Source organism: Echinops telfairi, unplaced genomic scaffold (assembly GCF_000313985.2).
Source record: "Echinops telfairi isolate 266 unplaced genomic scaffold, ASM31398v2 ScPeMD7_7472;HRSCAF=8510, whole genome shotgun sequence".
NCBI lineage: Eukaryota > Metazoa > Chordata > Mammalia > Afrosoricida > Tenrecidae > Echinops > Echinops telfairi.
Genome location: NW_022111376.1, coordinates 907818 through 932726, shown reverse-complemented (window position 1 = coordinate 932726; position 24909 = coordinate 907818). Strand labels below are relative to the sequence as shown.

General features: G+C 42.6%; 1 protein-coding gene and 1 pseudogene across 1 annotated transcript; both read left to right on the top strand.

Moving 5' to 3' along the window:
• LOC101646553 overlaps positions 1–4098 on the top strand; it is a 7463-nt pseudogene extending 3365 nt beyond the window's left edge.
• A 6536-nt stretch (positions 4099–10634) lies between these two features.
• On the top strand, positions 10635–18783 carry SPRY3 (sprouty RTK signaling antagonist 3). The gene is made up of 3 exons (XM_045285513.1): positions 10635–10703; positions 10804–10911; positions 16432–18783. Exon 3 carries the CDS (start codon positions 16538–16540, stop codon positions 17405–17407), a length of 870 nt encoding a protein of 289 aa, XP_045141448.1. The 5' UTR covers positions 10635–10703; positions 10804–10911; positions 16432–16537; the 3' UTR covers positions 17408–18783.
• Positions 18784–24909: the final 6126 nt, after the last annotated feature.

Here is a 24909-nt window from a genome sequence, read left to right as displayed (position 1 = left end):
TTCTTCCCATGTGGCGATATGCTTTATGTGTTCATTGCTGCTTTTTAGTGATGCATAGTACTTCATTGTATGTATGTACCACAGTTTTTTAATCCATTCATCTGTTGATGGAAATTTGGGTTGCTTCCAACTCCTTGCGATTGTGAACTGTGCCGCAATGAACGTTGGAGCACAGATGTCTGGCCATGCTTTGCTTCTTGCCTCTTCTGGGTATATGCCCAGTAGGGGGATTGCTGGGTCCTATGGTAACTCAATTTCCATCTGTTTGAGAAATCGCCAAGTCGATTTCCATAGTGGCTGTACATATCTACAGGTCCACCAGCAGTGGATGAGAGTTCCTATCTCACCACAGCCCCTCCAACACTAGTTGCTTTCTGATTTTTTGAATTTGGCTATCTTTGAGGGTGCTAGGTGGTATCTCATAGTTGTTTTGATTTGCATTTAGTTTTTTTCTGCTACTTGCCCACAGTGGTATACAAAGTTTCAAAAATATACATGAAATCCAGATATTAACAGGTTGATCTTGTTGGAAAAATGACTCAAAAGGCTGTAACTACTGTGGAACATCAGGCCATCCAGTGTCATTGTGCTCAGAGGCTACCAGTTATTAGAGCTGTCCTTCAGGTCTAAAGTGGATCTGCAGGGAGCGCTATTATCTTCTGTGAAGTGAAGAAGAATGTAACTGAGACAGCCATGAATCCACACATAAAACAGAATGCCCAGTGTTTCCATGGCGACATTGCACCATCACAAAGAGAAATCACACTACGAGGCTTCAGAAGAGGTACTTTCAAAGTGTTGGTGGCCACCCATGTTGCTGCCCATCGAGTGGCTATTCTTGAGGTCGACCTGGTGACTCAAAGTTCTCCTCCACAGGACGTTGAGTCTTACATCCATCACTCTGGACGCACACAGGTAGCAGGCAAGGTTTGCCAGGTTTGCAAGGCAGAATTGGGATCATGATAGTTGGGGGGAGGAAGTGTTTAAGAACTAGAGGAAGGTTGTGAGTTTCATTATTGCTACACTGAACCCTGAGTGACTCATCTCCTCCCCACTACCCCTCTGCAAGGTATGTCCAGTTGTCAAACCACGATCTTTAATCACCTCTGATAAGGGGTTTGTGACCCTGTCATTGGAAAGCCCAGAAGAAATACAGGATGTCAACTGTGCCAGGAAAGAAATTAATAGAAAACTGAGTAGTGACACAGGCCATGCCTCCTAAAAGGAAATATGGGTGGTTGCTTTCCTGTTCCAACAACTGAATCAGAAAGATTACAGGCAGAATGGCAGGATGTAGACTCGATACTCTTAGTGTCAGCCAAATTACCTGAAATTGAAGACTACTATCATGGGAACACATCTTCTAATTCCAGGCAGAGGAGTGGCTGGTCGGCGGGCCAGTCAGGTCAGTCAGGTTGTCTATTTTGTGGCCAGTCATGTAGACAAAGTCAACAGGGAAGTCAGTCAGGAAGTCGACAAGACAGTAGAAGATCAAGTGGAAATAGCAATCTATCAAGAAGCAGGAGCCACACCTCCACTCAAGTACTCCCTCAATGCAAGAATACTTTCTTCTACTAAATTGGCATTCTATGATGCTCACCTTCCTGACACAACCGCTGAAGACAAAGTGGGTGAATAAGCAAATGTGGTGAAGAAAGCTGATGGTGCCCGGCTATCAAAAGATATAGCGCCTGGGGTCTTAAAGGCTTGAAGGTAAACAAGCGGCCATCTAGCTCAGAAGCAACAAAACCTACATGGAAGAAGCACACTAGTCTGTGTGATAACGAGGTGCTGAAGGGATCAGTTATCAGGTATAAAAGAACAAAAAATCGTATCATTGTGTGCTCACCTCCATGATACGATCACTGAAGATAAATGGGTGCATAAGCAAATGTGGTGAAGAAAGCTGATGGTGTCCAGCTATCAAAAGATATAGCCTCTGGGGTCTTACAGGCTTGAAGGTAAACAAGCGGCCATCTAGCTCAGAAGCAACAAAGCCCACATGGAAGAAGCACACCAGCCTGTGCGATCATGAGGTGTCAAAGGGATCATGTATCAGGCATCATCAGAGCAAAAAATCTTATCATAGTGAATGGGGGTGGGGTGCTGGGTGGAGACCCAAAGCCCATTTGTAGGCCACTGAAAATCCCCTTACAGAAGGGTATTGGGGAGGAGACGAGCTAGTCAGGCTGTGAGGTAGCAACGATGAAACATACAACTTTTCTTTAGTTCCTAAATACTTCCGCCCCGCCCCCATCATGATCCCAATGCTACCTTTCAAGTCTGGCTAGACAAGAGGATGTACACTGGTACAGATAGGAACCGGAAACACAGGGAATCTAGGGCGGATGATCCCTTCAGGACCAGTGATGTGAGTGGCGATACTGGGAGGGTAGAGGGAGGATGGGTTGGAAAGTGGGAACCGATTACAAGGATCTACATGTGACCTCCTCCCTGGGGGATGGACAACAGAAAAGCGGGTGAAGGGAGACGTCATACAGTGTAAGATATGACAAAATAATAATTTATAAATTATTAAGGGTTCATGAGGGAGTGGGGAGTGGGGAGGGAGGGGAAAAATGAGGAGCTGATGCCAGGGGCTTAGGTGGAGAGCAAATGTTTTGAGAATGATGAGGGAAATGAATGTACAAATGTGCTTTACACAATTAGTATGTATGGATTGTGAAAAGAGTTGTCTGAGCCCCTCATAAAATGATTTAAAAAAAAAGAAGCAGGAGCCACAAATGGAGTTTTGACCTAGCATTTGACAGCTAATCTACCAGTGTGAGCCTACCTATTTCTGTCTAACCATGTATATTATCTACCAAAAATTAGGTCATCATAGTTGAGGTATGTATCTGCTATTTGCAAAGAAGTTGGTCATATATATTTTAAAAAGTATTTCACAACAATGGTTGCAAACGAATCTATTTATCCAGTTATTCCTTTGGATAAAAAAAATCTCATTTCATTGTCTCTTTTCAAAAACAAAATGAGGAAAATCAGGCCTAGTGATGAAAAATGATGTTTTAAATCCACTCTTGTTTGTTTTGTTTTGTAACAAAGTTGTTTTGTTTTGATTTTTCCTCCTACTGGACCACATTGCTTCTTGCTCTTGCCACTCTGTACCCACCTGATACTTTCCCTAATTTTTCAATGCTATTCTTTCATCATCGGTGCCCCTATATTTGATTCTTAGCTTCTATGGACAAGAAAATAGTTGTTATTATCCATATAGGCTTGTTGGTCAAGAAACTGTATTAACTTGGCATTGTTTACTTCTCTGGTGTCGCCACTGCTAAATCAAGATAACCACAGGTCAGTCATTGATCAAGTATTTCTGAATAATAAACTAATCAACTCTTTTGATTTCAATAGATGATGTTTAAAACTAAGAACATATAGGCAGTTACAAGCTTTCAAATAAATTTGGGTTGTGTCTTAAGAGAAAGAAAATGAGGAAAGACATTCAGAATTTGTGCAGAATTACATCTTTGATGCAGGTAAGATGAGAAAATGGGTAAAATGATAGGCTATAAGTATTTGATTAGGTTTGTGAGTGAAGATCCTGATAGTGATTATTTTAGACAGTGCACTGCACCACCATGTAAAGTTGGTTCATTACCTTTAATCTATTATTACTTTCAGTACATTCTAAAATTATACATAAAATGTGCAGCGTAGTGCCTTCTAAAGAAAATGTCCCACTTTTCCAGGCTATGAGGACCCTCTTAGAATATTTATAAACATTTCTGAACATGCCGTTTTCACATCTTTGTGTCTTTACATAATGTTTTTTCTTGCAATAGTCTTCATTTATTTTTGTGTTTATCAAATATTTCCTGAGCAACTACTCTATGCCTAGTATTATACTTCCTTTAGGGATTCAGTTAGAGTTCTCCTTGCGAATCATTATGCTCTCTTGCCTCTTCACTTTAGCACATGAAATCCCCTCTGGCTGTAACGTCCATGTGCATCTGTGAGGAATTTGTAATATGTTGTTTACTGTAGTTATTTCTTTTAATTCCAGAGTTCATTAGCGTCAAGCTCAGGGCGCTCCTTAGTCAGCAGATTCTTATCCAGGCTTCGGGCACTTAAATCCTTTATTTGGCAAAGATCGTCCCAGGTAAAATTGTAACAAGGGCAAAGTTTGTGTCTCTCCTTCACTCTAAAGCAAATGTCACAATTTGACCGAGAGGGTCAGTCTTTCTGCATTCTCCTGGAATTTAGCTGTAACACTGAGCAACTTCAAAACACCCTCTCTCATCCCTTCCCACCTCTCTCTCCCTTTCATTTCAGAGTTCACTGGGTGCCAATAACTTGTTTCCTGGCGTCTTTAAACGAGAATCAGTTGTGTAAAACTCACAATAAAAAGTACCTTGGTGGCCACTCATATGAATCCTCAAGTAGCTAATTTTAGTTGGAAAGATAAAATATAAATTACTGTAATTAAAAGTATTGTTGTTAGCTGCCTCTGATTTAATCCCTGATTCATGGGAACAAAATGCTGCCTGGGCCTCCATCATATCCACAGTCAGTAGTGAATTGGATTGTTGTGGTTCCTAGGGTCTTAATTGACTGATTTTTCACATGTTTTCATGCCTCTCTTCCTAGTTCATCTTAGTCTGGAAGCTCTGTTCAGTGTTATAGCAACAGGCAAGCCTCCAGTGACAGATGGGTGGTGATTGCACATGCAGTGCACTGATTAGGACTCAAATGGAACTTGATAATTCTACCACTGACCCACCATTGTTCCCACAGTGAAAGTTACAATATGATAAGCGAAGCACAAAGCAATCTTTGAGAGTTCATAAGTCAATGGAAAATATTATAGAGAAAACTACAGTTGATATATTCTTTAAAAGCTAGATAAGATTCTGGAAGCTATCACAGAATATGCACTTCAAATGAAGAGAATAGTATAAATTGAAGTGTGGTAGCAGAAGAGCAAAGGGTAGACTTGGAGAATGTAGAATATTCTTAAAGTTTAACTGTAGTGCTATGTGATAATACTTAAATGTTAGAATGGGGAATACATTTGGAATAGCAGTGTACAACTAGATTAGATCAGTCCCTGTAGGTCATGGTAAGGAGTATGAATTGTATTCCAGCAGTTGAAGAATTTTAAGCAAAATTAACATGATCAGATCTGATTTCTAGAAAAGTCACTCTTGTTGTTTTGTGGAGAAATGATAATAGAGAATAAAGGAAGTGGAGGAAAGGAGAAATGATAGTAGCGAGGAAAAGAAGTTGAGGACAAGAGCTCGATAATAAGGCTATTTAACAGTCCATGCAGGACTGAGAGTTACAGTGTGAGAAGATGTGAGAAGGAGACAGATCTGAGAAGATCATTTGGCAGTAGAAACAATAAAGTTGTATTCATATAGGACCTGAGGCTAAAAGGGAAAGAAAATAGTCAAATAAGAAGCTAACTTGGAGTTTTGAATACAATTTTATAATGGGGCGGGGGCGGGCGGAGGAGATAATGCAATGTTCAAAGTTCTTTCCAATCCTAATACTCTACACTTGTTCCAGTAACCTTTTCTTCCTCTTCTAAATTATCTGTATGATAATGGCATCATTTCTGTTACCACATTTAACAGAAAACACTTGATCCTTACTTTCTGTTTTCACTGTCAGTTCCCTAACTAGACCCTTATTAATTCCTATTTAGATAACTATAAAATAGTCTATATTGGATGACCTGAATTCAGTATCTCCTGTTCCAAATATATCTTCCTTAAATATGGGTTCGTGAAAGCTTATGGTGCCCAGCTATCAAAAGATATAGTGTCTGGGGTCTTAAAGGCTTGAAGATAAACAAGCAGCCATCTAGTTGAGAAACAACGAAGCCCACATGGATGAAGCATACCAGCCTGTGTGATCATGAGGTGTCAATAGGATCAGGGAACAGGCACCTAAGACCCAGAACAAAATCATATGCAAGGTGAAATGGGGGGAGGGGGGCATGGAGTGGAGACCCAATGCCCATCTATAGACAATTGGACATCCCCCAACAGAGGGGTCACAGGGAAGAGATGAGCTAGTCAGGGTGCAGTAGAGCACCAATGAAACATGCCACTTTTCTCTAGCTCTTCGGTGATTCCTTCCCCCCACTATCATGACCTCAATTCTACCTTACAAATCAGATTAGACCAGAGCATGCACACTGCTCCAGATAAGAGCCCCAAACACAGGGAATCCAGGATAGATTAAACCCCCCAAGGCCAACAATGAGAGTAGAGAGACCAGGAGGATTAGGGGAAAATGTGGGGAGAAAGGGGGAATCGATCACAAGAATCAACCTATTCCCCCCTCCCAGGGGGATGAACAATGGAAAAGTGGGTGAGGGGCAATAGAGGATGATGTAAGATATGAAAATAATCATCTATAACGTATCAAGGGTTTGTGAGGGAGGGTAGGCAGGGGGGGGGGAGGGGGATGAAATGGGGAGCTGATATCAGGGTGGGAAGAGAATGCTTTGAAAATGATGATGGCAGCATATGAGCAAATGTGCTTGACACACTGGAGGAATGTCTGGATTGTGATAAGAGATGTGAGAGCCCCCAATAAAAGTATTTTTAAAGGTGGCTTCTTTTCACGCCTTATTTCTTTATTTAAAAAAACGTATTCCTAATTCCTAGAGTATTAAATCTAAATTACTCTGCCTGTCATTCAAGTTACTCTACAATCTTGTCTGACCCTATGCATTCCTCCTCTCTAACATAAAACAGATTGAATTCCTCATCCTTCTCAGGCAACATGCACATTGTAGCCAATCTAGTTTTACCCTAAGTTGGACCCTTCCTGTGAATTATATATGCTTATTCATTTTCTGCTCTCAGGCCCCGATTCTCCTGTGACTACGTCCCTGACTAGTAAGGCTCCTTTCTGCCTGAAAGCCCTATGATGATTTTTACTGGTACCTTTATTTATGTCCTCATTTATAACTCCTGAAACTATTCCCACTCGTGCCCTATGCTCTTTATTCAGTATTCTAGTAAGATAAACTCTCCTCTCTTTCAAAGCCTTTTCTAGTAAATAGCCATGTCAGAAATGAGCTGAACAATGAATCCATACAAAAGTGTTCAAGGATGCTTTTGACTTATTAAAAAATCATAACTCAGAGATTCTTAAAACAAGGAAGATATTTGGAGAGCGGGGTGCTTTTTCCATGTCCTTGAAGGTTACCTGTTTAGGTTTTTCAGAAATCAATGATTTTTAGAAACTGATAGACTAATCCATGCTGACAGAGTATCTCTAAACTCAATAGGAATTGAACTCATGTCAGCAGACTATCTTGTAAACAGAAAAAAGTCATTCAATTGGGAGACCTAAGTTTCCTATGTTCTTAAGGCAACTCCGTGAATTTGTCAAATTCCTGAAAAACACACAATTCATTAAAGAGGTAAGAAAGTAAATTTCCTGAAATACATAGTTACAATAATATAACAAATTATAGAACAAGTTATCAGGTAACATCATGTCTTTTATACAAATGTACTATTCTGATGGTCTAACATAAAACACCAATAAAAATATTCATGTAGATTTTTTAAAGAGTCAGTTACTTATTTATTAAGTATAAATTGAGTTATTATGATGCCAGAACTTGGAGATACAGCAATGGAGATAAATATAATAAATGTTTTATCTGCCCTGAAAGAAATCACTAGTATGAGGGACAGGCAAAAACCAAAACAAAACAATTGTAATACAGTTATAAATGTTGTGGTAATGGTAAACACAAGAAATCACAAAAAGAAGTGGGCAGAGGCAGAGGTGACTAGGCTGTGTCAACCAGAAGTGAGTGACTTATAGGCTGAAGTCTAACAGGGCAAGTGGGAGTCAGTCTTTCCGTGCATGGGTGGTGGTTGGCGAGGCATTTCAGGAAGGGTAAACAGGATATTCAAAGGTGATGAAGTATGTAAGAACATGGACTACTCGGGATAGCAAAAAGTTTGGAGGAGCTCCTCAATTTGGAAGAGTCTTGAAAAGATGTGAAGACGTAGTGTGCAGTGGTGTCATAGTTTCATTCCAGATCTGCAACTTGCCAGCTATGTCACTTGGGCAAGTTAATAGTCACTCTAGGCTGGTTTTCATATTTATAAAATCAGTACAACTTATAGATATGCCTTATCAAATTGTTGTGGTCATTAAATTAATTTTAAAAACATAAAATACTCAGAAAAGTATCTGGCACAGAGTAAATTCCAGATGGCAGAAACTTTTAGTGTGTCACTATTATTAGATTGCCCTAATAGGCATTGCTAAATGACTGAATCATCACCAACATAATTGCTGCCGTTATAGGTATTATCCTCAGAGGTTGGAAGGGTGAATCATTGTTGACCTGATACAGGGCTACCCTGTCAAGAAAGAGACTGAACTAGGAAACCTCATGTTCAAATTTAAAGCTCGGCTTTAAAAATCAAAAGGACCTCAAGTTAAAATAATTTCTTGCCTTTTCTATGGGCCATACTAGAGCAAAAATCATTTCTTAATATTCCTAGTTATTGTTACTTGAGCACTTACTGCATGTGAATACCAATCATAAACAATGCACAGAACAATAGCACAATTTTGTGATGCAGATGCTATCATTATTTATAATTTAAAGATAAGAAACAGGCTTAGAGAAGTGAATTAGTTTGTCCCAAGTCAGATAGTTACTAAGGCGAGGAGCAGAAATTTGAACCCTGATCTCTTAGACCAGACTCTAGTTAATAGTATAGTGGTTGGCATATAGTTGATGTACAACAAATATTTGTTGAGTAAATGGATCAATGAATACATCAGTAAATCTATACTCTTCAGCAGATGAGCTTACAAGGTTAGCTTTAATGCTTTTCTTGGTCTTGATAAGCTCAATGTAATGTTAAGAGTAAGGGAGGAATTTGAACCACAAAAGAGAAGAATTTACCCAGGAAAATTCCTTGACTCTAGAAATCCTGATCCAGAGAAGCAATCTGAATTGATTCAGAAATCACGTGCGCGTGCACACACAAACACACCAGTGGAACAAGTTTAAAATACCTTCCATACACACATGTGCAGGCACTCCCACACTGTAACTATACATTGGAAGAAGAATCTTTTGTTTCCTTAACCTCCTGAGAAGGTGTAAATAATGTAAGAGCTAGAAGGGTTTAGAGATTGCTAAATCCAATCCCTTCCTATAAATATGAAAATTTAGGCTCCAGCTGGGAAATAAGTTGCCAAGGTCACACAAGGAGTTAGAGTCGGATTAAGAAATTCAGTTTTCTGATTCACAGGTCTGTTTTCCTCCAAACTGTCACCATTTACCATCACAATTTTATAGATGGGGTGACCAAAGCATTCTAAGAATGTTGATGACCAAGCTCCAGCCACTAGTTCATTGAAACAAGACTTGAGATCAGATCTCCTTTATTTAAAATATGAAGCTTGTTTTCATCCAAATGTTTCTGTCGGAATGCCCAGAAGGAAGACTTCTCTCTATTGAATTAGGATAATGTACAGAAAGCTTTGTTCTTTCCCTTTAAGAGAAAATTTCCAAGCCTGCTTCATTTTCCAAAGCCTCAAGTAGAAGACTGGCAGTCCTGAGGAGGTTCCATTAAGGCACGGATCGTGTGTATCCTCCTTATTGAATCCCCAACACTTTGCACACAAATTGGCACCATGAAGTCACTGAATAAATATGTGTTGAATATGACACATTGAAAGCAGCATGGGAAAGCAGATCGAGTGGTTTCCCTGTGGATGACGGTTGGACAATCACTACTGGTGCTGAAAAAGTAGGACTTGAGGTGGGAGAAGCCCTCTTACACAAAGAGAGAGCTCGTTTTATGTGATTGAAGTTGCAATAATCAGTCCTTCAGAGGGAGAGGCTTGGAAGGGTTGTGGTAGAGAGAGAGATATTTAAATGAGGCCTCCTTAAAATTGTCATTCTCTACCCTGCCCCCATCCCGTTTCAATTCTGTTTCAGTCATTACCCAGGGACCGGATACAGAGATTCCTATGGGGAGTTCTAATGGGTCGATTCAATTTCAACTGGATGACGCCACTTAGCCAACATTAAGAGCTACAGCTCCGGGAAAGCAAACGACCCAGGGAGAGGGAGAGAAAGAAATTATAACACGGAGCAATCAATCCCTCCCCTCCCATCCTCCCCTGTAACCCATTCACAAGACCTCCAGAAATCATCTACATTCACAAAACAGCCAGCTAGCAGGGCTGAACACAGTGCAACCCCTCCCCCTTCCACCCCCTGCCCCCAACCCCCACTCTCTGCAGATTAGAGACCAGCACTCCCTGAGATGAGAGCTATATAAATAATGACACACTAGCAGTATCTATTGCTCTGCTGAGATACCCTGTGTCCACAACTGCAGTTTCTGCTGTCAGATTGGAGGAGACAGAGGCGGAGACGGAGGCAAAGGAGAAGGAGGGGGAGGAGGTAAAGACGGAGGCAGGGGAGGAGGGAAGGGGGAGGGGAAGGTAAAAGCTGGAGGAGGGGGAAAGAAAGAGGAGGAGAAGGGGGAGGAGAAAGAGGCGGAGGAGGAGGGGGAGGAGAAAAAGGAGAAGGAGGAGGAGAAAGAAGAGGAGGAGGAGAAAAAGGAGGAGGAGGTGAACAACTTACCCTGCTGAGCTTTCTTTGGGGAATTCGTGCACCAAGATCCAGATCTGCATGTAAAATCTATACGAAGTCTCTGCCACTACAGGTCTGACACCCCCACCCCCTCACCCTTTGCTTGCTTGCTTTCCGTGTTCTCTGCTGTGTCAGAAAAACCAAGACAGAACTATCTCTGTTTCTGGCTGCAGTACCAGTGAAGGAGTTTTCATTCAGACTTTCCGGAGAAGAAGAGGTGCTCGGAGCCAGATGGGGCGTTCGTTCTGCTCTGCTCAGCATGGACAAGATCTCTCCTCAAGGTAAGCCACAGAGAGTGGTTCAGCAAGACCCCTGAATTCTTTTGATGCAATGCACAGATTGCCATTCATTCCTGCTATCGTGTGTGTGTGTGTGTGTGTGTGTGCGTGCGTGCTCGCAAGCAAGCAAGCAGACAAGCGCAAGCGCGTGGGTAAAATAAAATGAAGACCATTTAAATGAATCAGCTCTTGCACAAAAAGTATCCGTATTGGAATTTTATAAATCATATGGAACTTCAGCATAGCCATTTTGTAACCAAATGTCAATTTATTTTCTAGTCTATTAACCTTTAAATGCGTTTCGCGGCTTGCCTCAGTCCTTCATAGCATAGCCTAACCACCTAAGCTGAGAATGTAGGGAGAGCCCATGCTGAGGCCAGTCTGGCTGCCCAGCGGGCATCCTGTCAGCTCGGGGCTAGTCTGCGATTGGCTCACAAGTCTGGGCTGTGCATCGTTCAGATTTCATCACATCACCTTGCCCTGGGAAGAAATGGCGCAAGCTGACACGGCATAACCCCCTACTTACATTGAGTCAGAGCAATGATTTAGAAATCTCTGGCTCCATGCCCGCGAGTGTGTGCACATGTCTCTGTGTGGCATATGGAAATTTTGTCCGAAGGGAGAACCTGTAAGCATGTCGAGTTAGCCCCTCTACATTCGATAGGACCCAGGGCAAGGCTGGCCAGCACCCTGCACTCCCTTCCGCTCTTCCAGGATCACTCGATCTCTGCGTGCTGTGAACCAAGTTGGAGGAGCAGAAAATAAACCTTGAACTATTAGACAGAAAATCTATTTTGAAATGCAGTATTGCTTTCTGGGGCGTACTGGAGCCTCACTATAACATAATGTGCCATCACATGAATATAGATCTACCAGGTGCTTAAACCATTATTCCCAACATGTCAGTTGTATACATAGCTACAAATAACACACAGGCTAGCAGTTTGTCTACCAAGGTAAGTATTCCTTTCGTTCTTTTGCCTCTAAACCAGTGGTTCTCCACCTTCCAAATGCCTTGATCCTTTCATGCAGTTCCTCATGTGGTAGTGACCCCCACCAACCATAAAATTACTTTTGCTGCTACTTCATCACTCTCATTTTGCTACTGTTATAAATCGGGCGACCCCTGTGAAAGGCTAGTTTGACCCCCAAAGGGGTCACGCATGACCCACAGGTTGAGAACTGCTGCTCTAAACAAATGTGTACCGAGACATAATTATAAACTCTATACATTTTTTTCATGCTCTGTTTTTTGGCCTCTCTCGGTATTAATGACAGGCTAGCTAGAGATCTGAGTGACTTCCACTTGGAAGGGTTTATTCTGAGTCGAGAGATGAAGAAGTAAAAGAGTAACAGGAAAGGAAACAGGAGTTCAAAATCTCTTTAGACGGGGAAAGGCCAGTCCCACATAAAAATGAAATTGAGCCTCCGGACAAGAAGGTGTTTTAAAAATCTCCCCTTCAAATTCCCACAGAAATCACTTGTCCACAGTCACACAGCCACATATAGCTAGAGCTAGGAGTAGATCTTGAAGGTTTAAAGGAAGATTTATACTTCTAAGGTGGACAACTACCTCCTTAGCATTTCCCTGAGGATCGGAATCATGTTAATTCATTTGGCACCACAATGTGTCCACTAAAACTGTATCTTTTAATGAAAGATCTTAAAATGGCAAGATCCCCCAGTTTGAAATAAACTGCTATGAATCTTAATGAGACTATTAAAAGAATGAACAGGACAAGGGTAGCAAAGTGAGAAGTTAAGAGTTAAATGTGGTGAGAACCTGGCAGCTCCAGTCAGATGTATGCGGTAGGAGGGAGGCCCAGTCAGTGGCAGAGAGGTTAGTAATGTAAACTATATACAACTTGGTATTTGTACGGGGGGAGCTCTTTGATAGAGATGCAAATGCTTGTGCACAGAGAGGGATTTTTCAGAGAGCGAACTTTGGAACAGTAGAACTAAGAAAACATATAAGCCATAGCAGAAAATTCCCCCTATGTTTGCTTTCAGTTATTCTGAGAACGAGGATGTATAACAGCAGAGCACAGGAAAAAAAGCAACACAGCCCAGCGCTGTTACGCATTGAAGCCGAGGGAATGGGAGGAAAAAGAGGAATCAGGCTCTCCGACTCTTCCCCATTTCCCACAGACTCATAGTGTGTACGAAAGGGTTCACGGTAGAAATCAGAATTGTCTTCGAGTATTAGCACAAAGGAACTTGAGATAGGAAAGTTTTCAACTGGAATTCCAACATGGCAGAATAATTGGGACAGATCTTAGGTTCTAGAGGGAAAATACACCAATATTTCTTAAACAGATTTAGCTTTTAGTTTCCAAGTTGACTTAAAAATAAATTTCTACTTAGCTGGAACATAGAACAGTTCAGGAGTACATACAAACTTTTGAAAAGCTATGAGCACCTGGACCGAAGGACCGCGGGGGGAGTGGGTTCCAGGCATCATTCAGTACTGCAGAGGCGCCACAGGACAGAAGTCACTGGGTCCCATCAGTGGGCAGCCAAGAACTTGTAATCACCTTGGGTACTATTTAATAATATGTGATGTGTGTGTGTGTATTCTCTCCCTCGTGTAGTAGAATATCGAATTGACCAATAATACTGTCAGAGTTTTGACTGTTGCAGCTCACAATGAATGATTCTTTACTGGGGGAATTTCTGAATCATCAGCATGCATGCAGTAGTCGTTTTTGTCCAGTCTATATGCCACAGCACTCTCTTGCCTATATGTTTCCCAACTCTTCCCCCAACCACACTTACCTTCCTTTACAACAGTGGTTCTCAACCTGTGGGTTGCGACCCCTTGATTCATAACAGTAGCAAAATGACGTGATGAAGTAGCAACGAAAATAATTTTATGGTTGGGAGCTGGGGGTCACCACAACATGAGGAACTGTATGAAAGGGTCTCGGCATTAGGAAGTTGAGTTGAGAATATGCTTTACAGTATTTCAGATTGGATTCAGCATGTCTAGAATGGCAAACAAATGTTTTGTCATTCTATTCCTTTTTTAAAAGAAATTCTACTTAACCCCCTAACTTTACTCAAGCTGCAGAGTTGCCATACAGAATCCCAGAGTCCGTGCTAATAAAAGTTTTACAGAGCAGGAAGAAGCCTTCCGAATTGCTTCTGTCAATTATCTTGCCCTTAAGTAAGATAGTACCTCATCTTTCCAAACTAATGCCTCAGGCTTCCCTTAATCACTTAGCCAAGTATCTCAACTCCTCAGCGTCTCAGCAATCTAATCAATCTCTAAACATGTCTCTCAACCTAAGCGCTGCATACCCTTCTGCTCTGCAGGCAAGATCCCTTTAAACATGGTTTTCATGATTGGCTCCTGAGCCTCTAAGTTCGGAATTGTTTTGATGATGGCCTACATTTCTCCAAGTTTACCATTGGACCTTCTGGGCATGCCCCAACCGCTACCTAGTGAAATCCCCCAAATACTGTCTTTGGAATCCTGTAGGATTTTCTCCTGTAACTTGGAGACCTTTTATGCTTCCTTTGAGATGTTGCTTCTTGGAATTTCCAATATGTTTTTAATCTACTTTCCTTTGGGAACTCAGTGAGTCTAGAACATATAATGTGCTTGTGTGTGTGTGTGTGTGTGTGTGTGTGTGTGTGTGTGTGTGTAGAACAGCACTTTGTTTATCTGATTAATAAGACCCCCCAAGAAAACATTTCTTATCAATGTATCAAGACTGTGCAAGTCCAAAGCTCTCATATCTACATGCCCTCCAAGCCAGCTGTGCACCGTGTCCTTGTTTATCCAGGTGTTCAAATGCAAACCGTCTGTTCCTTTTCAAGGCTGAGACTTTGAATCTATAGAGATAGAGGGAAGCTAGAGTTAGAGGAGTTCAAGTAAACAAGGTTACATCGCCCAGCTTGCTATCAAGGACTTGAAGCTGCAGACAGTGTGGATGAAAACGATTCTTTTGTGAAGTTGCCTCGTGGGAGAACTATGGAACATAAGGGGACAGGGTCCTGAGATTGCCTAGTCCACCTCTGTAATTAGATAGATGGTGACACTGAGGCTCAAAGAAAAAAGTGATTTGACAAAGGTAGCATAGATATTTGAGTCTCTATCATGTTTATTTGCCTTTTCTTGCACTGGGTTAAATTACACCAAAACAACTAACTAAAAAGTGAGATTTCAGTCAGACTGGTTCTTTGATGGTATGTGCCCCCAAACGTTGTTTTATAACCAAATTAAGTCTTTTCAAACAGATGTAAGTTCAGCTAAGCAGGTTTGCGTAGGGATATAGTCTCAAAAAGCAACCGAATCTGGTCGTATCATTAACCACAGAGTCTTTTATGAAATGCATCATCATTTTTCCTGTTGTGAGTGAGCTTTGGACCCATTTCAGTGTCGTTTGCTTGCTTATGGAAATCTACTATTCTCTTTTAATTTGTTCGTTTCTATCACTCACTCAAAGTATCTATGCTGTACAGCAGTGTGACTAATTGATCTAGTGTGAGGAAGCCTGCATTCGAATGGATTTCAAGTATATATCATCGTCATGGCAGGGCTCCCTAGGCCCTAATGCCTTCAGGATTTCTCATGGGTTTCTTTGTGTGCACTTTTTTGGCTGTTCATTCTTCCAAGTGGTGGGACATAAGAACCCCATTGCCAGTGCTAGTCTTGATCAAGTCCTTCAGAGAATGACCACCCAACTCTTCCTGATTGTGGTCGAATAAGACAACGCTTATGCTTTCTATATATTCAACCTAGCTTAAATAATAGCATAAGAGCTTGATTTGCTTCACCAGAGCCAGTGTCCTGTGTTAGGTAAGAACGGAGGAAAGCAGTCACATTGCTTATGCCTAGGAAATCCCATCAATACACAGCTGGCTCGGAGTGGTGATAGGTACAATATTTGAAATAACCCGGAACTCATCTTCTCTGGCTTCTTTATGCTGAAGCTTACTGTAAGATGACAAAAACTACAAAATGATTAGTCTTGGCTTCCTAATCCCTTTCACTCTTGGGATGCTTTGTTTCTCTAAATTAATTCATGTTACTCTACCAGTCTAATTAGTGCCTGCTGTGTCTCTGTGGTATCGCTGCTATTATCTGCATCTTGCTGGCTTACCTGTAAGCATTGGAATGAGTAATATCTGTTCTTGTTTGTTCATTTCGGCCTGTCACAAATGACACTCAAAGAAGATATTGGTGGCCTTTGCAGATGAAGTTAGGTCCCATTTTTCTTAGCATTCTGATGCTCAAGGCTTTGATGTCCTGTGCTAGCAAACACCTGAATGAATGAGCTACTCCTGTCAACCTAGTTGTATGATAGAACACAAAGGAATCTAAGAGCTGATTTTGATCTCCCAGTGCGTTCTCGTCCGGAGAGGACAACTGGACTTGCTTGTAAAGAAGCACGCAAGATCACTGTAGGACGGCCACTGTAAGTGGTTCCAAGGCAGTGATCAGTTCTGAGCGTTTCTGTTTCCCCGCAGTGTTCATGGCTGTGTATTCTCAATTGTTTCTCTTCCCTTTTGTCTTAGGATTTTCTGACGTGCCCTGAGGTCTATGTAACTACAAGGTATCTTCTTTATCACCATAAGTGCCATCCGGACCCCAAAACACTCAGAGCTCAAGATTCGAGGCAACATGGATGCCGCAATGACAGATGAACTACAACAGGTTCTGCCTATTCAACAGCTGCGCTCTACTCATGCTAGCAATGATTATGTGGAGCGGCCTCCTGCCCCCTGTAAGCAGGCCCTCTCCAGCCCTTCCTTTATCGTGCAAACCCACAAATCTGATTGGTCCCTGGCTGCCATGCCTACTGCTCTTCCCCGCAGCCTCAGCCAGTGCCATCAGTTACAGCCCTTGCCTCAGCATCTGAGCCAATCTAGCATTGCCAGCTCAATGTCCCATAGCACCACTGCCTCTGACCAAAGGCTCTTGGCCAGCATGACACCTTCACCTTCTGGCCAGTCCATCATCCGAACCCAGCCCGGAGCAGGCCCCCCGCCAAAGGTTGATGGTGCTCTGAAAAGAGAAGCTGAGCAAGCTGCCCTGCGCCCCAGCGAGCACCTCTTCATCTGCGAGGAGTGTGGGCGCTGCAAGTGTGCCCCCTGCATGGCGGCTCGCCCTCTCCCCTCCTGCTGGCTTTGCAACCAGCGTTGCCTTTGCTCTGCCGAGAGCCTTCTCGATTATGGCACCTGCCTCTGCTGTGTCAAGGGCCTCTTCTACCACTGCTCCACCGATGACGAAGACAACTGCGCCGACGAGCCCTGCTCCTGCGGGCCCAGCTCCTGCCTAGTCCGCTGGGCAGCCATGAGCCTCCTCTCCCTCGTTCTGCCCTGCCTGTGCTGCTACCTGCCGACCCATGGATGCCTCCAGCTGTGCCAGTGGGGCTACGATAGCCTCAGGCGACCAGGCTGCCGCTGTACGAGGCACACCAACACCGTGTGCAGAAAAATCTCTTCTGCTGGTAGTGCGCCCTTCCCCAAGGCCCAGGAAAAGTCTGTATGACCTTCCTACAAGCTGGGTCCCGAGCGTCTCCTTTAGCCCCCATCAGTAAAGGATAGGCCTCACTTTCGAAGAGGGGGAGGAGTCATCAACTAGCCAAAGTTAGGGCCTCACCTCTTTTGTTCCTGTCAGGGGAAGGACCTTGTTCTTTCTTGCAGTATCTTATCCCACTCCTCTCCAACCTTTGTACACCCTGCCAGCTCAGCCCTTATGACTGTCATGGCGAATTCAGGAGATCTATAGGCATGAGGTTTGGACACTGAGGACCCACAGAGCCAGCACCGTAGAGGTTAGGGGCTCCCCAATGTGATGCCTCTCGGTGCAGGCTCTGAGCACCACTCTGCTTTCCACAGTGCCTTTGTGGAACAGCGCTCAATCTCCCAGGGAATCGGACTCCACCTCCCTCTTTACTGCCCTCCTCTTACCCTCCCTCGCCTTCTCCCTTCCTCTTTTCCTTTCATTGTCCTGTTCCGTATTCCTCCCTCTCTTCATCCCCGCCCTCTTTACACTTAGTCCTCCTCCTTTCTCTCCCTCCTTTCCCTCTCTCTCACACTTTTACTCTGCCTCGATTACTATTTATTTGACCTATTTCTATTTCTTTCAGCCTGTTCTTCTTGCTCTCTATATTTCCAAAAGTGCTGTTTGGCCATAGGTGTTTCTGTTGACTCCAAACTTTGCTATGCTAGACTCTTTACTCATTGTTCTGTAGGGGAATGGATTACTATAATGAACTGATCACTAGCAATAGTCTAGACCCTAAGGTGTGTGTGCTTCACAACCACACTTACCTGTTTGTGATCATATGAGGCACAGCTAGCTTACATTTCCAGGTTAAATTAGTTGAAGTTTTACTCTCGTTCCCAGTAGCGGCTTGTAGTGCTGACAGTAGGATAGTAAATCAGGATGCTCATAACCCCGTATGTCTGACCCAAGTGCCAAAGGCAGACGTGCTTTATAGCTAAATGAACAAGGCAAAGGATACTGAGAGCTCTGTTCTCTCTTAAAAGCTAAATTCCCTGAGACTGCATGGCTCAGGCCTTAATAATGGACATAAAAAGTCATAAAACTTTAGAGCTGGAAGGAATCTTCACTATTAATCTAGTGTAATGCCCTTTTTACAGACGGGCAAACTGAGGTCTGGAGAGAGGAAAGTGACTCGTAGGCTTGGGAGTGGAGGACAGGTATTTTGACCCTTAGTTCAGTGCTCTCTCCCTTGCACCACATTGAGTCACAGGGCTTTTCCCCTGGGACTCTAGGAGCAAGGACAAAAAGCCAATCCTATGCCTCACTATTAATCTAGTGTAATGCCCTTTTTACAGACGGGCAAACTGAGGTCTGGAGAGAGGAAAGTGACTCGTAGGCTTGGGAGTGGAGTGGAGGACAGGTATTTTGACCCTTAGTTCAGTGCTCTCTCCCTTGCACCACATTGAGTCACAGGGCTTTTCCCCTGGGACTCTAGGAGCAAGGACAAAAAGCCAATCCTATGCCATTACTTAGCAGGAACCATGCAGACTGAATGTGGTGGTCTTTATGCAGTGCACAGGGTATCAAGGCTGCCCCCATTGGACGTTGGTGCGCTCTCACCTTGCAGAAGCTCAAGTGTGGAAAAGAAACACTGAAAGAAGCCTTCCCCACGCTGTATCTTCACCATTGCATCGCCTCTTTTTGCAACCCCTGTGCTCACTTCCTGGGTTTGTCCACAATGGCACCCACCTGAGGACCTAAATTTCAGCAACAGTGAAAAACTCAGATGAAAGCTGTAGAACTCAGAGAACTAACTTCTCTCTGTGCCTGAATCCCCATCAATAGGAAAGGCTGCAATGGGGACTGCACCGTTCCCTCTGTTCGCCACGGAATGCGAAGATTGAGAGCACTTGCTTGAAATCAAGGTGCTCCAGACTCTCACTTTACATAGCCTCTCTTTTGAAGTGTGCATGGATGTGTGTTGCAGGGTGCAGAAGGGGGAGGGGGAGTTATGGTCATACACAAGGGAAGAAGGGAGCATCCATATGTTTTGGTTGGATACATATTTGGGGAGTTAACAAAAGAGAAATACGTGCCACTCAGTCTTTATGGTTTTTGAATCTCCCTGAAGTGTACTGACATTTGGGCTGCATGCAGCCCCACACCTTCACTTACACCTCCTCTTCTAGAATTGCTTTGCTCTATTTTTGTATATATAAATATGTTATGATGATTATTAATAATGTTAATGATATTGCTGCAAATGGTGCCATATATAAGGTTTGGCTTCTTGAAACATTTATAAACCCAAACCAATACCTGTAACCCCTTATGTTGCTTTCAGATCCTCCTATTTTAAGTAGCCTTTTTAAAAAAAAAAAAAATCTTACAAATCTGCCTGATTGAACTTTGAACTTAATCTACCCCAGAGAGCTGTGCCCAGTTCTCTGGGTCAAGCTAGATGATGATGAGTAGCAACTCACACTTCTCTCTGCTTCTGCCTGACATTTGCTTAGAGCTGAGATGTATAAGAATTCTTTGACACTAGTGCATTGTTCCTGGAGCTAAAATATTCTATGGATGTTTGCTTATTAGTTTCAGGACCCAGAATAATACAAGTCCCGCCTCGATACCTCCTTAATATCCCAACCCTGCAGTCCTTACTCAGGCAAATTGTGCACTGCCAGAGGGGCCCTGGGCTCTGCCATCCACCCAGAGGAGCTCTTCTCAGTGTCTTTCTAAATGGCCTTACACTCCGTGGAAGAAACGAAGGGTTGCTCAAGGGCAGCTGCAGTCTGCAACCTGCTGCTGAGTCAGGCCTTTCACTCGTGTCCCAGTTGGCCTGCTGTGAGGGACTGCATCTGGTTTACGTAGAGATGGGTCCTGTTGGGGTCTGCGTGCGCACGGATGTGTGAGTGGGTGTGCATATGTATCCCTTCAGTGATTTTATATATATATCTATATATACACACACATAGATGTAAACATATATTCACACATCTCTATATATTTTAATGTATTGCACATGTATATTTAAAATATATATGGAAGAACTCTAAATCCTGAGGAAAGACTCTGTTTTCATTATTTTTCTACTTCGTGTCATGTTCTATATAAACAGGACTATTTAGAGGGTGTTTCCTGCTGAGCATTTTTTTGTACTTAAGTCATCTGTTACCCCTAACTCTATTGCTTTCCACATATTGGTCCCTTGATACATTTCATATGGCTTTAGCCAAGAGTTTTCCTTTCCCACCCATCTTCCCTCGTCGCTATAGTTCTAATAAATATAGTGAATGCTTATATAGTTTTCACTATGTGCAAAACACTATTCAACCAAGTTGCCTATATTAGCTCTTAGACCTCACCATAGCTCCACAGTGTAGGTCCAATTACTGTCCCTATTTTAATGATTTAAAAAAGAAAAAGAAAAATCCAAAGCACAGAGAGGTTAAGTGGTTTGCCAAAGGCGGCCAAGCTTGTAGATGGTCCATGCCTCAGGGTCAGGAGGAACAGACTGTAAATGTTTCTGAAGTAACACGCCTCACATGGTGAATGGTCTTTTCCCCAACTCCAGTCCACCTGCGATGTAGGAGTGGAAATAAATGTGCTCCTGTCTTAGGAGAAAATCAATTTGTAGACATCCTATGTTAGCTGTCTTACTTCCCAAGATGGTAGCATCACCAACTACTATTCCCTTTGAAATCACACTTACAGGCAGTTGCCATTTCTCCGAGATCATATGGCATAGAGCTAATAGGGGATATTTTCATTATGCCCAGAGGGTAAGAGAGTATTTGTCTTTTTTTCTAGATACAGCTAATTTTTGAATTGGAAAATCAATTCAATTTATTTCTTCAGAAAGTAGAACTGAAACTACTTTTGGAGCATGTGGTTGGTTGGAACTGTTATCATTTAAACTCATTGATTATATGGATTGAATTCTTCTGATTCAAATGTAAGCAATCTACTGATGACCACTGGGCAATATAATATACCTTTTCAAGCCACCTCCTTCACATTCATGATCCTCCACCCTGCATTATTTCAGAGCCAGAAGGATCCTTAAGGAATATCTAGCTTATATCAATGCTGGTAGGTAGATGCACAGGGAGGGAAATACCCTGTCCTAAGTCATGCAGTAGTGAGTTTGAATGGACATGTTACTGTATTCCAGAGTTCCTAATTTCCAGCTGTCTTAGCCTGGTTTTCCAGAAAAGGAAACTTGAAGGGGAAAAATATCATATGCAATCTCAAAGAAGCATGATTAAATAAAAAAAGGTAGGGAAATACGAAGAACAAACAAAAAGGAGTGTTTTGGGGAATCAAGGCATAATCAGCTTTGTGCAGTCTCTTATGACAGGACACATGAAACTAGGGTATGGTCATACAGCCCATTTGAAGGGAGAAGGAGGCATCATCCAGATCCAATGTTATTAGTTAGATATCTTCTACCAGGAGTAATAACTCCCTTGCACTTCTGGGCAGTGCACACGTGTGGACACAGAAAGGTGTCTAAATGGACATTGATATTTGTCCCTCACATCTTAAAACACAGTCATTCACATTGAATTAGAGATCACCCATTTTTAAAGTATCTAAGGCTTTATTGTGGGGCGCAAAAATCTAGTCTGCCTGCTGGGATCTGTTTTTCTTATGACCCTCTTTAAAAGGACTCTTTCTACGTGGAAATTAAGTTCTTAGTATAATTAGAGGAATAGAAAAGTCTCAAGATAAGGAACTTTCTCATATTGGACTCAGCATGTGCATAAGTATCCATATGCTTATCTGGGCTCCATTAGAATAATAGCAGGAAAGTTAGTCACATTAAGAAATTCAGGGTGGAAAATTAGCCAACCAAGTTATTATGTGCAACATGTTGGTTGACTGGATTTTCTTATATTTCAGCTGCTCATTATGAGGCTACATTCTAAGATTTACACTATGTAAAAAATTCTCAAACGAGGCCTGGTAGGGTTTCAGCAAGGGCAATGTAACCGAGAGAAGTTACTAAAACCCAAATGAAGGCTGATCATGAGTGTGGGACAAGAGGAAAGTAAAAGGAAATAGAGGAAAGAACTAGGGGGCAAAGGGTATGTATAGAGGTCTAACTACAGGCATGTACACATGTAACTATATTTATATAGGATGGTGGGGAAATAGATCTACGTGCATATGTTTATAGGTTTGGTATTAAGGCAGCAGATGGACATTGGGCCTCCACTCAAGTAGTTGCTCAATGTAAGAACACTTTGTTCTATTACATTGGCATTCCATGATGCACACCTTCCCGACATGATTGCTGAAGACAAATGTGTGCATAAGCAAATGTGCTGATGAAAGCTGATGGTGCCTGGCTCAAAAGATATAGCGCCTGGGATCTTAAAGGCTTGAAGATAAACAAGCGGCCATCTAGCTGAGAAGCAACAAAGCCCACATGGAAGAAGCACACCAGCCAGTGTGGTCACGGGGTGTCGAAGGGATCAGGTATGAGACATCAAAGAACCAAAAATCATAACATTGTAAATGGTGAGTGCAGAGTGGAGACCCAAAGCCAATCTATCAGCAACTGGACACCCCTTTACAGAAGGGTCGTGGGGAGGAGATGAGCCAGTCAGGGTGCAGGGTAGCAATGATGAAACATACAACTTTTCTCTAGTTCTTAAATGCCCCCCCCCCATCATGATCCCAATTCTACCCTACAAATCTGGCTAGACTAGAGGATGTACACTGGTAAAGATAGGAACTGGAAACACAGGGAATCCAGGACAGATTACCCCTTCAGGACCAGTGGTGAGAGTGGCAATACCTGGAGGGTGGAGGGAAAGTGGGGTAGAAAGGGGGAACCGATGACAAGGATCTACAAAAAAACCTCTTCCCTGGGGGATGGACAACAGAAAAGTGGGTGAAGGGAGATGTTGGACAGTGTAAGATATGACAAAATAATAATTTATAAATTATCAAGGGTTCATGGGGGAGTAGGGATCGGGGAGGGGGGAAAATGAGGAGCTGACACTAAGTGCTCAAGTAGAAAGCAAATGTTTTGAGATTGATGATAGCAGCAAATGCACAAATGTGCTTGACACAATGGATGGATGTATGGATTGTGATAAAAGCTGTACAAACCCCCAATAAAATTATTTTAAAAAATATCAAACACAATAGCTCCTTAAGCCTAAAAACCATTCTAGTAGGAAGTCAAAGCATTCATTTGATAAAAACATCCCACTGATATGGTTTCATATCAAAAAGCAGGGTCATAAAAGCATGGACTGTAACCCGCTGATTTAATTCTTGCTTTTTCAAGCAGGAAAAGATGACTTTAAGAGAACTCTGAAAGCTGTTCTAGGTGAATAATGAAATCAAACTCTTCCTGTCTAGCTCTTCTACAGGTAAATTCTGTAGTCACTTCTCAAACTCCTAGTACCTGACTTGTCAGCAACATTTGTCACAGTTGCTCACTCTAAAAACACTTCCATCACATCGTTTCCAGGACCCCACATTCTACGGGTTTCCCTCCTACGTCACTGTCTATTCCTTCTGTGTCTTCTTCGCTGGATTCTGCTCAGATCAACTTTGTGGCTATCCTTGTCTCATCGCCTTCACACATCATGTCTGATCCATAGGGAAATTCTACTGCATCTACCCTTGAAATACATCCATAACCTGAATGCTTCATTCAGTTCCGCAGCTATAACCCTAAGCACGGGTTTCTCAACATCAGCACTGCTGCCTGCTGCCTCCCTGTGGCGGGGTGGTTCTGGACATTGCAGAATGTTGAGTGGCACTCCTGGCCTTGATCCATTTCATGTGAGCAGAAGTCACTCCCCAGTTGTAACAACCAACAGTGGCTGCAAACCAAAAGACAGAAATCCATTGTCATTGAGTCTATTCTGACACATACCGACACGATAGGACAGGGGAGACTAGCCCCACGGGGTTTGCAGGGCTGTAGATCTCTATGGAAGAAGACTGTCATAGCTTCCATAGAGCAGTTGGTGGGTTTGAACCACAGACCTTTCAGCTGGAGGCCAAGCGTTTAAGCATGGTGTCACAAAGGCTCTTCAAAATGTCTCCCCTAAACCCAAACTCATTGCCATCTTGTCAATTGTGACACAGAGAAAAACTGTTCCACAGGGTTTGTGAGACTGTATATCTTTCTTCCAAAGATTGGCTGTTGATATTGAACTAGCAACCTTGTGATTAGCCATCCAATATTTAACTCACACTGTACCACCAGGACTCCTAAAGTGTCTCCAAACATGTACACATGTCCCCTGCAAGATGGGCAGAATTGCCTCTGGTTGAGAACCACTGCCCTACTCCAGACAACATTAGTCCTTGTCTGCGTAATTCCAACACTGTATCCTCAGTACCTATGAGACTTAGAAGGCATTCAATAAATATACAAATGAAGGAATGACTGAATTTCAGATGAACAGAACAATATTTTAAATCATTGTATTGGGGGCTCTTACAGCTTTTATCACAATCCATCCATCCATCCATCCATCCATCCATCCATCCATCCATCCATCCAT